This window comes from Pyxicephalus adspersus, chromosome 2 (genome assembly GCF_032062135.1).
Source record: "Pyxicephalus adspersus chromosome 2, UCB_Pads_2.0, whole genome shotgun sequence".
NCBI lineage: Eukaryota > Metazoa > Chordata > Amphibia > Anura > Pyxicephalidae > Pyxicephalus > Pyxicephalus adspersus.
In genome coordinates this window covers 84,202,499-84,219,749 of record NC_092859.1, presented here as the reverse complement: position 1 = coordinate 84,219,749, position 17,251 = coordinate 84,202,499, and the positions used below count along the sequence as shown (strand labels likewise).

At 35.7% G+C, this 17,251-nt stretch overlaps 1 protein-coding gene across 3 annotated transcripts in view; it reads left to right on the top strand.

Moving 5' to 3' along the window:
• NR2C1 (nuclear receptor subfamily 2 group C member 1) overlaps positions 1-16,797 on the top strand; it is a 21,054-nt gene extending 4,257 nt beyond the window's left edge. For 2 of the 3 annotated variants that reach the window (XM_072401265.1, XM_072401266.1), the window contains exons 3-15: positions 3,097-3,207; positions 5,376-5,606; positions 7,293-7,377; positions 8,098-8,277; positions 8,516-8,663; positions 9,082-9,169; positions 9,773-9,954; positions 10,128-10,281; positions 10,893-11,014; positions 11,862-12,001; positions 12,637-12,774; positions 13,099-13,204; positions 13,598-16,797. In XM_072401265.1, coding sequence (XP_072257366.1) covers positions 3,097-3,207; positions 5,376-5,606; positions 7,293-7,377; positions 8,098-8,277; positions 8,516-8,663; positions 9,082-9,169; positions 9,773-9,954; positions 10,128-10,281; positions 10,893-11,014; positions 11,862-12,001; positions 12,637-12,774; positions 13,099-13,204; positions 13,598-13,772 — 1,860 coding nt within the window. In that variant the 3' untranslated portion in view covers positions 13,773-16,797. The remainder of the gene's footprint in view (positions 1-3,096; positions 3,208-5,375; positions 5,607-7,292; positions 7,378-8,097; positions 8,278-8,515; positions 8,664-9,081; positions 9,170-9,772; positions 9,955-10,127; positions 10,282-10,892; positions 11,015-11,861; positions 12,002-12,636; positions 12,775-13,098; positions 13,205-13,597) is intronic. The other variant, XM_072401267.1, reaches the window with a different exon arrangement.
• Positions 16,798-17,251: the final 454 nt, after the last annotated feature.

Below are 17,251 nucleotides of genomic sequence, written 5' to 3'. Positions count from 1 at the left end.
AGGGTTATTTATAACAAAAATATGAATCGGGTGAAGTAAATGAAGGATTTCAGCCATAATTTACAATATGTTCAGCGCGTCCTATTGTGCCTTCTCAAATGACTATTAAATCACATTGGACAATGGAAAACATTATTGAAAAATAATGGTAAATGTTTAGGCAGAAAATGTGTTTTATAATTATTGTTATCAGCCATCCAATGGTACATACAGTTTGAAAAGCCATCCTGATCTGCAGGCTTTAATGATATTGAAATTGTGCTCATGATTAAAAAACATGCAAGACAACCAAAAAATATTTCTTTCCTTAATCACAAAGATTGTAAGCTGGTTGAATATAAGATTTAGAGGTGTTACTAAGAACTGGCTAACAGATTGCCTAAATATTTTTACAAGCCTCATTTAGGTTTTTTTTCAAATTTGCATCATAGTAATTTGCCTGTTACCACAAGCATTACAAATGCACCTGGCAGTAAGCATCTCAGCACCTCAATACACATTCACCGTTGCACTTTGCTGCACTGCAGGGTAAGGCACTAAAGGGTATTGTGGTGTGCTGCTGCAAATAGAGCAGGTTTATTTCTTACAGTAGGCAGCACATAATAACATGTGACGCATGTGTGTCTATAAAAGTGTTCTGCTTTTCTGAGTCATATGTGCGTGAGTGGTCCCTCAACGCAATCCTATGATATAAAGTATCACAATGTATTTGATGATTCCAAACCACCAGTAAAAATTAAAGTTAAGCAAACTTTTATTCACACACTTTGATGTTACCATCTAAGGTGGACCTTTCCCTAAGAAATTATGTAAGCTGCCATTGGTTACCTGGTTCTAAACATTTTCTGTTTGCTATGTTGGTGTTTTGATCCTCCGACATTCTGATATCCTCAATCATCTGAATGTTTATACAGCTCAGGTGTTCAGATAATTTTCACATGATTTGTGCCGCAGTTACATTGCCTGCTTGTTTCAAGTATGAGTGAAATTACTGAAAAGATCAGCTTTATGTCTAGGCAATTAGCGTTCTTTAAAATACATTCACCAGTGACATATAATTGGCATATACATTTGAGGAGTATTTAATCATCTAACTGCTAAAACAATAATGTTCCTGTGTAAGTGTAAATAACTCGTATAACCAAGTCTGTAAATGTTATACAGATTTTATGTAGTCTTTGCAATAAATATTATTAACATTTATATATATATATATATATATATATATATATATTACACAAGACCAAAAATATGTAATTACTGGATGGATTCCAGGGTGGATTTAGAAAATCCAGACAAACATAGCTGTATCTCCAAGTAGTGGTGTAGTGATTTTATATTCTTAATTATGATCTCTTGCACATAAATAGGCAAACCAGAGCTACATCTGTATAAATTGAATTGTGATGTAATGCTGTCCAGATAAACACCTTGTGCCATTGGAAATACGTGTTGTCACATAAAGTAAGCAGCTTGTATACAGATATCACCTACCTGCTGAATGTACAAAGAAAACACTATCTGGCAAATATTACTGTCATGATATTGATGCTCAGAAGCTCAATGCGAATCCCTTAATCCATAAAGCAGTCAATCTAGTAAAGGTAGAGATAAATCTTATCCAGATATAGTGATGAACAAAGTTCAGAAACCATTAGGTCCTACCATACATGGCATGCAATAAAGGAATTGTCCAAAGATGTTGCTAATGCACAAAAGAGGCATAGTCTATGGTTTATCATTGCAACCTCCTTGTCCTTCTCATGGATTCCATCATCAGGCCTCCTTGGAGCAGTATAAGCTGCTAATGGTAATAACTGAAAAATGGGGAAACATCAGTTAAAAAAGTGGGATGAATGTTCTTTGTGGTTATGTTTTTTTCATAAATGTTATCAATACAAATAATTGTTTAAAGCACACTTATTTGTTTTATTGGTAATATGGAGGTGTATTGTCCCAAAAATGGCATGTAAACAGAATGGACTATTCACCAATATTGCCAAGAGGTTTCCAGCAGCTGACGATCTGATAATGATCTCAATATTAAATGACAATGCCTTGTTCTGTATCTGTGTAGAGGTGGACATCTTGGTAGATGCAGGGCTTTGCTTCCTCATGGCAGATCTGCTTTTTATGACTTGTGGGGTAATGATCAAGAAAGAAGTACAGATCTGCAGAATAAAATGTTAATTTTCTTTATTTAGAAGTATTTTTGTGAATGGCCTGGCCCATTTTTTCCGCAATTAGGTATTAGAATGCTTTTAGAAGGATTTACATTTGAATTACATTTTGTTTTTCTTTCCCAGTTACGTCCCTCACTGAGCAAAGCTTTGTAATTGCATTTTCATTGTAATTGTTTAGCCTTTTATCTCATTAAGTTATAAAAGTCTGCTCTGGAAAGCGATGTGGTGTGCATTTATGATTGTTTTTCCATCTGTATATAAACACACAATAATATTGCAATTTCTTGCACACAAGCACATTTTGTTTAATACATTTGTGATGAGGCAAGTGTAGGTATTTAGGATAAGGACTACAGTCTTATTACAAATATGCATTTTTTCACAACAACGTAAAAAAAAAAATTGTGCCTTCATTAAAATGTATTTTATTCCATTACCATATTTTTATATTACCTATGGATGCTATAATTGCTGATTTCTGAAAATTCTTATTTCCTGGCTTTCATGCTAATCTTCTGGCTTTAGTCATTTCTGAGGCAAGAATGCATCTCAGAGATTTAGGCTTTTCCCTGCTGCATACTTGTTCAGCCCAGTAGTAACGCAGAAAGTAAAAATGGATATCGGTAGCCTTTCTTTTTTCTCAAAGGTATGGTCTGTCTCACATTGATTATATGGAGGAGTGTATATAATGTACTAGGAAATAAAGATAATAAAGTAAACTTGTGAACCCAGGCAATGCATGCTGACCATATGATAAAAAAAATGTATAAGCAGAAGATTCCTCTAGTGTTGTGTTAGTTCTATATATTGGCAAATATGTTTAAAATGTTGACTCATCCCTTTACCAGGAATTTAACAATATAAAAAAAATGTCAGTGCTCCAGTTATAAATAAAGATTGGTTGTACTTTCAGCTTTCTCGCAGCCAGACAGAAGTGACCCATACTGCCATGATGGATGGAAGTACCCAAAGAATACAGCTTATTCCATCAGATTCCACTGTTACCTTACCTCAGCGAATACAGGTGTGTCTAAAGAACACTTCACATACTACAAAGTCACTGCTTTAGGCAGTGGAGGCCTTCAGACACCCTTTTGTAGATGTCAGATGCATGTATGGCCCCTTGTTAGTAAGACACCCCTCTTAGTAAGCCACTCCACAAATCCGTAAGCCATAAATCAGACCCTGAATCCACACACTGTGTGCTGTTGAAAATCCCATGGTTCCGTCTAACGCATGCTAAAAGCCTTCATTGCCATTTTCGTTGTTTGTGTCAATGATAGCCAGCTTCTTTGTTCTTTGGGCTTGCATATGCACACATCTCAACCCTGGAGCTTCTGCATAAAATGAATGTTCCCTGAGATTTTAGAAACTTCTCCATTATCTAAGTGAGGTCCTTAGAACGTTTCTGATGTAGTCTTCTCAAGAGGCAGCAGAAAGGCTATGTCACCAATGTCCAAGGGTATGTGGAAGTAGGCAATGGCTACTTGACCAAGTGCCTGAGCAAATGTGGAAGTGTAAATCTTACATCATTTAGTGTTCTTGGGTAGGAGTCAGTATGGCACATCTTGACTTGGCAACATTTGCCCACTCTTCTTTTCAAAAGCACTCCAAATCTATCAGATACCAGGGGCATTTTTTGTACAGAGCCCTCTTCAGGTCACCCCACATTTTTTCTATTGGCTTTAAGAATGGCTCTGGCTGGGCCATTCCAAAGCTTTTCTTCTGGTGAAACCATTCTTTTGTAGATTTGGATGTAGCCTTAAGGTCATTGTCGTGATTGGTATTTGAACTGTTCATAATTCCTTCCACCTTGACTAAAGCCCCATTTACAGCTGCAGAAAAGCAAATTAAAAGTGTGATACTGACACCACCATCTTTTACTGTGGGAATGGTGTTTTTTGGTAATGCAGAGTTTTGTTTTTGTGCCAAACGTACCTTTTGTAATTGTTGCCAAAAAGTTCAACCTTGGCCTCATCGGACCTAAACACATTTTCCCACATGCTTTTGTGAGATTTGTGAGATTTTTTTTTTTATTGGGCCCAGATGCTTTTCTTTGTATGAAAAGGGTTCCAACTTGACCCCATAGTCCAGACATATGGAGAATTATGGGAGATTGTTTTCACATGTAGTACACAACCAGTACTTGCCAGAAATTCCTTCAGCTCTTCAGTGTTGCTCTGTCTCTTGCCATCCTCCCTTTTGACACCACTTCATCAATCTTGAATCAGTTCTCTTTTCTCCACTTTTTGATGAATGTGTTCCATGGTATATCCAATGCTAGACCTTTTGTTGCTTTCTAAGCTCTGTGTGAACCATGGCTTTTGCTGTAGCAGGCAGGTTTGTTTGGTGTTAGTCTGTTTAACTGATGACAGGTGTGAACCAAAGAAGAGTGAATGTTGGAAATAAATCAAAAGGTCAACAAAGTATTATTGTGAGGCTGCACACACCCTTGCAACCAGTTTGTTACATGTTACCAACTTGTTTATTCTTTAAATTTTACTTCTAACAGATTTGTTTATTTTTCAATTGAATTGTACAGGTTATAGGTTGCATTAAATGAAAGAAAAAATTTAAAATTATTTATTGTGTCAAAAACCTGGAGTTTTACCAGGGGTGTGTACACTTTCTATATCCACAGTATATTACAATGAAAGTTAATAAGTAGTAAAATAAAGGTTAACAAGTAGTCAAATGTAGGTAAAACATAACATAGTGTAAGTATGTATGCAACTGCAGAGCTATGGAAAGCAGTTTTAAGCAGTGTTCTCCCCCAGCCACTTTAAGCCGGGCGCACCACCTGGCTGTTTTCGGGTGGTTACTGAGGAGTGGGGTCACAAAATCAGGAGCTGCCACTCGCCTACAATTTCTTCCCCCACCCAGTTTAAAAAAAATTTGAGAGTTGAACCCTGACAAGTATCACAGAAAGTGGACATGGCATTGTTGTATCATCATGAACTTCAAAGAACTTGAAAGTGCAGCTTACTTAAAAAAATTGTATGAATGTATATGAGGTCAAATAGGAACTTGTGGTGATTTGTTCAATGGAGGAAAATGTATAGTATTACTTCCAAGTCTTTTATCTGTTCTTTACATTTACAACATCTGTTTAGAAGTGATGTCATGTATGCATTTTTGTCATGCTTTTGTTATCAACTGCTTTGAATCAGTTTTCTTTTTGTTCTGTTTCAGTTTGTTACAGATCAGCAGACCGGTCAAAAGATCCAAATTGTGACAGCAGTTGATCACAGCGGTACAAGTAAAAGGTTCATCTTGACTAATAATGATAGCTCTTCTCCGAACAAGGTTATCCTTGCTAGGCAAGAACCCAGTCAGAGTAAAGTGTACCTAGCGACTCCGGATGCAGCAGGTGTCAATCAGCTCTTCTTCTCAAGCCCAGAGGTTTCCACGCAGCACATCCAGGTACTTACAAAAACACTATAATGTGCAATTCCCTTTTCACAAGTAAACCATCAATAATAGCACTAATATTCTGTAAGGCTCCTAACTAAACAAAAGGTACATATGGATTTTACCCAGGAATCAATGAATGACCTTTGGGTTTGTTTTGTACCTTATTCTAGAAGCTAAAGCTACATAAACACGTGCAACAATTGTCGTTAGAAAATGTACGATTAACAACCGATCAACGATTATTCATGATTAATTTGAAGGATCGTATTGTGCATGATTCTGTACGTGCTGAAACGATACAATGGTTCAAATATAATCCACTAATAATGTACACACACTAGATATGTTTGAATGATGCCGGAAGTGACATGTACAGGAGAAAGTGTATCACAGAACAATCCACGATCACTGAACGACCGTACACACAATAGATAGTGAACGATCATCGCCCAATCAGATCTGCCGGGACGGTAGTTCGTTTCCAGTGACATTCTTCGTTCATCAGCATCGTTGGCCAGTCGTTGTGCACTTTTTTGGTAACAATTACCAGACGATCGGTCATTAGTCGTTCGTTTCCAACGATAATTCTTGCACGTGTGTACATAGCCTTATACTGAATTGCAAAATTCTTTGTACAATAGATTCTGATCATTTAAATACATCAAACCTAGAATATATATGAGCATGGTTGCCTATTACCAGCAGTATAGGCAAATCTTGTGTCCAGTGCTTGGGTATATATCTTTAAGCAGCAGTAAAATGAACAGCTCTTGAAATCCAAATGTATTAAATATTAGGACCTTGTGGGCAACAAAGAAAATTCAGTAATTATAAAAAGTGATTTAAGGGTTTTACAAAATACAAAATGCAAAACTTGACTTCAGCAGGAAAAGGTATCAAACTTGTCTCTTTGGTGGGTGGCAAGTCCAAAGTCTGTTTTCTTGTCAAGAACCACAGGCTTTGTCAGATTCTTCAGCAATCAACACTTCCTTGAGTTTCATATGCATTCAGTTAGTGGAGGACTGTTGCATGCTGGAGACTTTCACAGAGATTGTACAATCTGGAGAAATTCATGTTTGGGCTCCCTGTCTTCCTGAGAGGTTAGCATTTTGGGCCTTCTTTTACAGTTGCTAAGCGACAGGGTTTCCTTAAGATATCATTAATTAACTTGTCCGTGATCTTGTATCTGAATAGCATAGTAAAATATTTAAATCCAAGATGAATGTGAATGTATGTACAGTGCTGCTTTTATACTTATAATAATTATTAGGTGATTACACTTCCTAGTGTTCGTCTATATATGTTTTAATCGCAGAAGGGCTATACTTTCATTTTCATTAATGTAAATTTAGTTTTAGGAATGGTTCAATTTATTAGGCCTGTCATTTTAAAGCTGAAAAACCTAGTTACTTTTACAACGCAGCAGTAGGAAAGGGGATATTGTATAAGAGCCCTGTGATCTCTAGCAGGAGCATTCTGTGTGAGGTACTATAGCATAGTCAGAAATATATTTTAATTTCAAATAATTCAATAAGTTAAAAAAACTGTTTCTCTTAAAATTATATTTTTATAGAAATGTTACACACATTTTTTTTTTAACTTTTGCACAATAGTAAAGATTATTTTCCAAAAAAAAAAATGCTTTTACTATGTCTTATACATTTGCTAAACATTAGTGATTTTGTTTTATTTCAGATTTTATCAGATTCCCAGTGCATAGATCAGAATTTAAATAAGCCCATTATGGACCTCTGTGTGGTGTGTGGCGATAAAGCTTCAGGTATGTGTTTTCACACCACATATGTGAAGAAATGATTTTACCAAGTTCAGAGAATAACCTGTTTTTTCAGTGTTATGGACCACAAAATATCTAAGTGATTTATTAAAGGTTATGTGTAACGTTTTTTGTAGAATAAAGACATCTGCAGTGCCAGCCCTGTGAAACATGCTGAGGCAATATGTCTCGGTCATTTCAGATCATTTACTCTTTATCCAATACACAAAAAGTTTGCTTTATGTGGTACAGATGATGATGTACCCTGAGCCAGCAGGACACTGATTTCAACTTGAATTGTTTTAATTTGCAGCCTGCTAGATGATGTTTAGGATACAATAGGGGTTACCAGTCTCATACACCATCATGTGAAGGAGGGGGGCAGGCCATTAACCCTGTGTAAGTGTTAACATTCTAGGTTTATTATTATTGTTATGGCAGAAGAATAAAGTAGAGAAAAGGCAAGTATTAGTGAGTTGGATGGTGAACTTTCTAGAGAGCATATTGCTTTGTCTTGTAGGACTAATCTACAGAATTTATTTAAATGATGGCTTTAGTGAAGTATGAAATGTGCCACAATACATTACAATGATGGAGTTAGAAAGATCTCAATCCCTCTCTGATATCTACTGTTTCTGGAATGGATTGAAGTATTCATAGTAAAGATTCAACATATTTGTGACTGTAAACAAACTTCTCTTTTTCCTTCATGTTGTGTTCTTTCAGGACGGCATTATGGGGCAGTAACGTGTGAGGGCTGCAAAGGTTTCTTTAAAAGAAGTATTAGAAAAAATTTGGTTTACGCATGCAGAGGATCAAAAGATTGTGTAATCAATAAGCACTACCGCAACAGATGTCAGTACTGCCGATTACAAAGGTGTATTGCACTTGGAATGAAGCAAGATTGTAAGTTTTTACCCATACTGGCCTAACTTTAATCTACACACATAAACTAGTTACCAGCAGAAGTCAATATAGTACAGTATGTGCAGTTTGTTGTGCATGTACTGGAAAAAAGACTACATGCTGCATTTTTGGTGTGCTGTCATGACATACATATTATAAAGTCAGCATTTCTTGTATCCATGTATTTACAAGTGAATCTACTGAAGATAAATTAGGAATGTTTGCCTATGTTTTCTAGCTGTTCAGTGTGAGAGAAAGCCGATTGAAGTCTCCAGGGAAAAGTCATCTAATTGTGCTGCATCCACAGAAAAGATCTACATTAGAAAAGATTTACGCAGCCCACTAGCTGCAACGGCTACTTTTGTAACCGATAATAAAGCTGCAAGGTGTGTTTTAATTTCATATTTTTTTTTGTATTTAAAGTTTATTTGATATAGCCCCCCATACTGTGCTTTACACTGAGATCTTTGTCTGTAACCTTGTCTGGTATTTGAAACTAAAAGTCCTTCCTAACCGTAGGCTGCTTGAACATGCCAGCTATTACTTTTATTAGCCAGAAATGGCACTGTACAGACAATGGCACTGTACAGGGGAATGGTATATGGTGATGCTTATGCTAAAAGCAACTAACGAACTGAAATTAATTTATACATTTAATAATAGACACATTTCTGAATCATGATTGCTGAATAGGAAATTCTATTTTTGTGTACAGTGAATGGGGATGTCAGTCATATACATGTAAAATCTAAAATGCAGTCATGTAAAAAATGAAAAACTGTTCTCTTTCTGTTGTGTTTGTAGGTCCAGTGGTTTGTTAGACCCCGGAGTAGTAGTTAATTTACAGCCTTCTGCAATTAAAACTGAGCCTGTTCTTATAACACACGACAAGGTAAGCCTATTTTCTCTAACTTGTCACAAAAAGCTTTTTACTATTCAGGGAATTAGGGGAGACCCAAATGAGGAAAGTCATGTTTTGTCTAAACATGAATCTGGGTGATCCATCAAAGCTGGAATTGATTTCTTAAAACCATTTGCTATTATTTGGCAAAGGTTTCAGATCCTAAACTTCATCTATAAATGAGTACCAGAAATTATAAATATATGATGTATAGCTGTAAAGGGGAAACCTTTTATTCAGACACAAAAAATTTGTAGAGCTATTTAGCTTCTAAACTCTGCTTTTCATTACAGCCAAAGTAGTGAATTCAGTTCTCTGTGGTGGCATCCAAATGATAGAGGTGAACAGCGACTATACATCAATGTTACACAGTTCTGGTACAAGCTGATTGGTCAGCATAAGGTGCACAGTAGACATATGTAGATTACAGGAGGAATCGGAGGAACAATGGTCTGCCTACCTAAAAAGGTGCCTATCACAAGCATAGCTGGTCAAAATTAGTCTTAAATCAGGGCTTTACTTTTAATTGTGAATTTATGTTAAAATAATTGTGGTCATCAACAGTTTTACTAAGTTTTTTTGTTTTAATATTAGGTGGAAGCATGTCAGGGAGATCTAAGCACTTTAGCAAATGTTGTCACATCACTTGCAAATTTTAAATCAAAAGACTTGTCCCAGTCAAGCACAGAGTTGTCTATTATGGAAAGTTTAAGTAATGGAGATGCTTCACTGTCAGAGCTTCCACAGGATGACCAGACAAGCAGTGAAGTCACCAGGTACGTCTCTTGTCAGTGATAATTTCATTAGAAAATCGACTTCCCTGAAAAAACTAAATGTGGAAAGTATGTAATATTTAGTAAGCAACCAGTTTGTTACAAGTTTAATAAATGTATTTTAAATGAGAATAATGAGAATAATTTTGAAAACATTGCTTCATTTTCTAATCTAGAGCATTTGATACTCTGGCAAAAGCACTCAACCCCACTGAAAACTCTGTCCAGAGCTCATCAGAAACCATTGATGCCACTTCCAACATCTTTGGTGATGTTGCTGTTGTTGAGATTGAAGGACCACTTCTCACAGATTCCCACATAGCCTTTAAGGTAATGACTACCATTGTTTTTCCGGCACTCGTTGTTTTGTTCTGTTTGTCTATATTTAAAGACAGAAATTGCTAACTACACAATCACTTCAGCAAAAAAACCCAAAACTTGAAAAAAAGATTACTAAGTACATTAAAACTGTGTCAGGCTAGGGTTACCTCAGGAAATAGGTGTGTTTAAACGCCCGAGCTGTACAGTTTCCAGTGTTTGTTCATATTGGTACACAGCTCCACTCAGGGCTATAGCTACGCTCTAGTTGTAGTGGCTTGAGTTTTGGTACATGTTGGATCTAGGCTTAGTATTAAGAGGGGAAATGGTCCTAATGATGGCTTGAACATAGGTTGGGACCCCATGTAGTGCCTGAGTCTGGGATCCAAAGTACGCACGGTATAGGTAGCTTAAAGATGAACACTGACACCATAGTGCAATTTCCTAGTTCAGGGAATACTCTCTTGGTGACAAGAGTTGTTTTAAAAACAGTTTGTAAGTTAACAGAATTTAAATTATGTAGGTAACGTTTTTTCAATACATTGCTTAAAACATGATATATATCTATATTTTTTTACAAAATATTAAATACATGATTTAGTTAGCTGTTTTTTTTTTTCTAGCTCACAATGCCTTCACCGATGCCGGAATACCTAAATGTACATTACATTTGTGAATCTGCATCACGACTGCTTTTTTTATCAATGCATTGGGCTCGCTCTATTCCTGCCTTCCAAGCTCTTGGGTTAGTATGGTATCTTTTATTAAACAATAAATGGTAAACCTGATGTTTTAATAATACCACTTTTGGAATTGTTTAGATAAAATGCAATGCAGTTATTTATATTGTGATGTATAGTAGCTTTAAAGGACACATCACAAAGTATTCAACTGTGTGTGGGTTTTTTTATAGTCTGTTTGTAGGCTTTGCCTGTTAATATGTCACGTATACCTTGCTGTTGTGTTATTAAAAATGTTTCAATGCTATTAAAAAGTTAGATTTTTAGTTTTTGAGAGGAAGTAAGAATAAATGGCAAACTGCTAAATTGTTAAAAAAAAACTGTAGCCTGGGAAAGTGGCAAACTAAGCTATTGAAAATCATATATGAAAATTGTTTTATCTGCCAAAAATATTTTTACTCTTTCATTCCTATTCAGCAGCATTGTCCTGTTGAAGAACACAGTAGTTTTCTGACCCATTGAATGCACAATGGAGTAGCAGCACATTGATATCCCTATGCACTCTTGTATAGTCCACAACAACAGAACCTGATTTGTTACTACTGGTGACCTTCCTTCCCTGAATCTGGGTGCTAGTGTTTTTAGAAGGCTGATATCAGAATAAACACCTAAAATAAGTCACATTTGAAATACATTTGATAATTTGTAATATTTGCATTACTGAATTAATTGTTTTATAGCTCCCTTCAGGAATTGCATACTGTATAGAAAACATAGCTTACAAATGACAAAATATGAAAGGCTATAGTTAAGTGTTGTTAACTACTTTTTCAAAGATAGTATCTTCTGTGCCTCTGGGGAAAAAAAGTTGGCCACTTGTAATATAAGTATGATCTTTGTGTCTCTCATCAGGCAGGAGGTTAGTACCTCTTTAGTGAAAGCTTGCTGGAGCGAACTGTTTTCACTTGGTCTTGCTCAGTGCACTCAAGTAATGAATGTGGCAACTATACTAACGGCATTTGTTAATCATCTGCACGGCAGCTTGCAGCATGGTAAGATCCCTAAGATATATTTATAAACTTCAAACAATTGTGCTACATCTGTCTGCCAATATAACCATGATAATTTCAGGAAATGAAAACTGTAATTTATCATTTTATTTTTTACTTTAATAAGTATCTACCTTGAACTTCTCTCTTTTTCTTGTTTAGTGATGAGTCTTTTCTTTTGTTAGTGCCTGTCCTTCATCTACAGTCTCAGCGCTGCATGTAAAAACCACTATTGAGTGACATAAATAATCAGAAAACATCTTTGCTTGTTCAGAGTATACTGCAGCAAATTTTGAGGTCCCAATAAAAAGACAAACACTAGCATTACTACAATTGTAAAAGTGAAATATTTGTTAAAAATCCCTATATTTGATGTAGTCAGCTTGACGTATACCTGGAAAAAAATCATACTATCTTACATTAAACGTTAGTGTTTGTGTGCCCTATGGAATACAATTAGTACAAAATGCACTTTCCTTATTTGCGCACCTAATTTGTGTATTGCTGTTGTATACATCCTTTTGGATGCAGTTGTTTATGTGGTTTATGTGTTTATGTAGATATATTAATATGGCAAATAATATTAATTTGTAGTAGCGGATGAATGAATTAACACTGCACTTTGTATTCTGTGGTAGATAAGCTGACTGGGGACAAGTTAAAGCTGGTGATGGACCATATATTTAAACTTCAAGAGTTCTGCAATAGCATGGTCAAGTTAAATTTAGATGGGTATGAATATGCCTACTTGAAAGCAATTGTCCTCTTCAGTCCTGGTAAGTATTTTGTTCTTTAATGAACATTTAAAGCCTAACTTCTCCACCTCCCCTTTCTCTTTGGCTTCATACAACTCTTTGAAGCACACTGTTCAGGAATATTTATAAAATACAAATATGTATACATATTGTACATGTATATAGTGATCATCCAACGCTGTTATCCCATGGCAGATCCGTGGATGATGATCAGGAATGACCACTATGCAAGACAAGGGAGGAGAGCTCTCGCTTATCCTTCTCTCTCCATAGAACAGAATGGGTGCTGTGTGTACATGTTTGGTATAATGAATACTCCAGGTGACGCTTTGTTTTATAATACAGATCATCCTGGATTGGAAAACGTTTCTCAAATCGAAAGGCTTCAGGAAAAGGCCTACACAGAATTTCAAGACTATGTGACAAGGATGTATCCAGATGACACATACAGGTGAATGTATAAACATTAGGCAAAATGTAGTATTAACAGCAAATATAATGATACATTTTTACAACGATTTTTTCTTTTTTACCCATTTATACAACCCTGTTTTTTTCTGTGAACTACACAAAGCATTTACCTATTAAACTAGAAATAATAAGCAACATAAATACACAACAATATTTGAGTAATATATTTTTTAACATGTTTTTGTCATGTAGTCACGGTAAAAAAATTATAACAGTGTTGGTTAATCTCATTACCTGTACCCATGACTAAAAAAATTGTTGCAACATCTTTACCCCTGGGAGTAGTGCTACGCTATTTATGATTTTAAAAGCAAATGGTTTATGTATTGGATATAGGTGAATTAAAATATGAAATCTCTCCTTCTAATTTTAGGCTGTCACGGCTGCTGCTAAGGTTGCCTGCTCTAAGACTGATGAGTGCTGCAGTTATGGAAGAACTATTCTTTGCAGGACTTATTGGAAATGTTCAGATTGATAGTATAATTCCATATATTTTGCGTATGGAAACCACTGACTACAACACCCAGATTATTGGTCTCTCTGCATAGCAGATACTGGAGGTGGAGACAAAGAGAAAGTTTTCACCTTAATTTCCAACTCTGAACACTGGGAATGGACAAGACAAGAAAATTGAGCTAGTCTAACCCTTCAATGAACATCTTTATCAACAGTGCCTTTTGGCATGGTGTATATATTCCTAATTATATATAGACTTGTCTGTATTATCATGAATAGCCTACGGCTGTGCATTCAGATATATTTAATACAGTGCTTTTTTTCCATCACTCCAGAATAGTATTATCTCATGGCATATTGCAAATCATCTAGGTAAGCAATCAAAGCATGTTCCATTAGATGCTGTGTGCCTTGCCTGCATTCTCACCAAATTGGAGCAAAGGACTGACGCTTTTTTTTAGGGTACATTATGGCTTTGGATATTGTTAAACAATACAATATGTGTTCTCCAAGAATCATAGCACTAGCTTAGAAGCAATGACCTAAATTTCAGAGGATATTTCCTCATTCATTCATCCCTGCATGGAATAAAAATGCTTTTTTTTCCCAACCATATTTTATTATTACTTATAAAGGTAAAGTATTAAATTGTGTAACAATATTAGTAATCACTTGGAAAACAAAAAGATGATGGTAATGATCTGGAATTTTTTTTTCCAAAACATAAGAAAATCTTGTAGATATTGTCAACCCACAAAGGGTCTAAACACAAATTATTTGTTAATGCAGTGCAGGGAATGATAATAGATTTCTGTAAAAAAAACAGCTCTGAATATGTTTGTTTCTTAGCTGCTAGCACTTTATGCTTTTAGATATATTTACAGTTTGCCGTGTTTTCTTTCTTTTTATTCATATTATGCAGCTTTGATAGTAAATTGCTACTTATATTCTGTATGATCCTTTAGGAAACACATTAACCATGATTAAAGTACTCTGTACAGTAGATATGCCTTTAATATGCTGCAGACTACCATGCATTGATTTAATAGGAAACCAGACCATGAGCACTCTGTTCCTTCTTCAGGTAGTAATTGTTTTGATGGTATTGGTTAAAGTAAACCTGTTAACAATTTTAAACCTTTAAAAGTAAACGTTCTTCCTGGTAGTTATGTCATTCAAGCAGCATTGCCATTACTAACAATATGCTAGTGATAAAATCACTAACTTGCCACTTCCTTTTTATTAGAGTCCCTTCCTCACTTTGTTGGTCCAGCAAGATGTCACTTGCTAATGGGGTAGAATCAGCATTGTTTCTGGTGAGCAAGAGAGGAATTTAATAAACGCCTATTTAATCCTGTAAAGATCTGAAGGTGCTTCAAATACTAAAATTTACAGCGGTAAGGAGTCAGAAATATGAGCACTGTGAAAAGCAAGCCACTTTTATTTCTCTCACACAGTAATGCCAAACAGGAGCAGTGAATTTTAATTCTTGGTATGGCACTGGTATAAATCCTGATCCTGACCACCTAATAATTTTACATGCCGTTTAAGTAAAAATTTAGTTTACAGGGGTATGCATGTCAGACCTTTGCAAATCTGTGTGCTGCTGGGATTGCATCCCTAGGTGTCGCAAATACACAAAAAACAAATAATTGCTAAATTAGAGACAGCATGATCTACAAATATTGTGTATTGTAATGTAATTATGTTACAAATTTGTATGATTCAGTCTTTCTAAAGCATACCCTTCGCTGACATAGGGGTAGGGAGCAGCATTTCCAATTTAAATGAAGGCTGAGCAAATACAGTTCAGTGGGGGATAGATATGCTGCATTTATTCTATTTAGTCCACTTGCTTTAAAGACCCATATCCATACCACAATGATTATGGTACCACTATCTGCTTACATATTAGATGAATTGCATGAAGCTTACACAGATTATGTGTTATGTCATTAATGCACAAATTATTTATTTCGCTGTTATCTTGTGTGAAATGATTTCTTCCATACTAATGAAAAAGCTTAAGCTCTATATAGTCATTATTTGTCTCATTTATACAGTTCATGCTGTGTCTGATATGAAAAAATATTACATTTATTTAACAGGTGTATTCTGTTAGGGACCAGATCTTGCTGTTGATCAGCCACCTTTTGAGGAAAATGCTTACTTTGCTAAAGGTTTCTGTAATCCATAAATAAAAGTGACTAGTATATAAAAAATTGTTATATCTTTATGAATAGATTAACAGAAGCACTAAAGTGTTCTTAAAGTTGTAGGTAATGTATATGTTTAAGAAAAAAGTATGACTAAGCTGCCCTCATATGAGTACATTGTAATGTACTTCCAGCATGGAAGGAAGAGCCTTTAGACTTGTTAAATTCACATTTCACCCTTGTGATTGCTTTTAGTAGTATTGTAGTACTGTACTGTGTTCAAATCTTCATTCAACAACCTTCCTAGAACATCATCCTGTACAAAAATGCTGCTTTTTATGTTGGGGTGGTTGGAATGTTTCATATACTACAATGATCCTTAAAAAATACTGGACAGCTATTAAGTTTTCATCACCGAGAGAAGCAATAGGTCATATTAAACAACAGGTCCTCACAACCCTTTTCCTATTTAACTTCTTGGGCCCTTTTTGTTACGAGAGCGTTCCTCACAATATGAACATTCTGATGTAGTAAATACTTAAAACCTATTTGGGGAAAAAAATAGCAGATGCCTTTTTTTTTTGTAAATGGTACAGAATCCCCTGATCTGGCTGTACTACATAATGGCGCACATACCTGGAACAAGCATGCAGTAAGAGAAGTCTTAACTGCAATCCTAAAGCCTTGCTCCAAGTTCACCAGGTAGTATACTCAGAAAAAGGATCACCGCTGTGAATCTGGTAAAACGAGAAGTGGTAATAGGTCTGTCCTAACAGGTACATGGTGCTCAATAATTCCAGTTCCAAGCTGAAGGATCTGTTTTGTGTTTTACTGTAAAGGAACAAAAACTGCTGTAAATTGCCTCGATGGAAATTGTAAATTCTATTTTGGTTGTATTTTTTAAGAAAAAAAAAAAATCTTTTTATGATAGAATAAAACTCCCATGTTTGTCCTATTACTACTGGAATATTCTGTTTGTTCTTTTACCTTGTTTACTTGTACACTTTGATAGCATAATACCAAAATATGTTTTCCTTTCAGCACAGAATTTCTTAGTACTAAAGCCCCATACAGACATCCAATAGATGTCAGATGTCACACGATTGTTTCCAGTGACAGGTAAACAAAGAAGTGATGTACACACAATGCTGTTCTGTTCTATAAAGAGGCGAGGGGGTGAGAAAGCAGCACCCTAATATCTTCCATTGAGGTGTACAGCAGCCATGTCCGATTATTTCCTGCCACAGCAGATTGATGAATGTCAAGGCAGCACTGTACACATCAGATTTTTTTCCCCTGAGACAAGCACGGCCATTCGTCCCAGTTGAGAATTATGTGACGTGTACACATAGCTTAATGATGCCAATAAATAACGCCTCATGTATGCCTGGCAGGTTTGAAGACATTACAGCTCT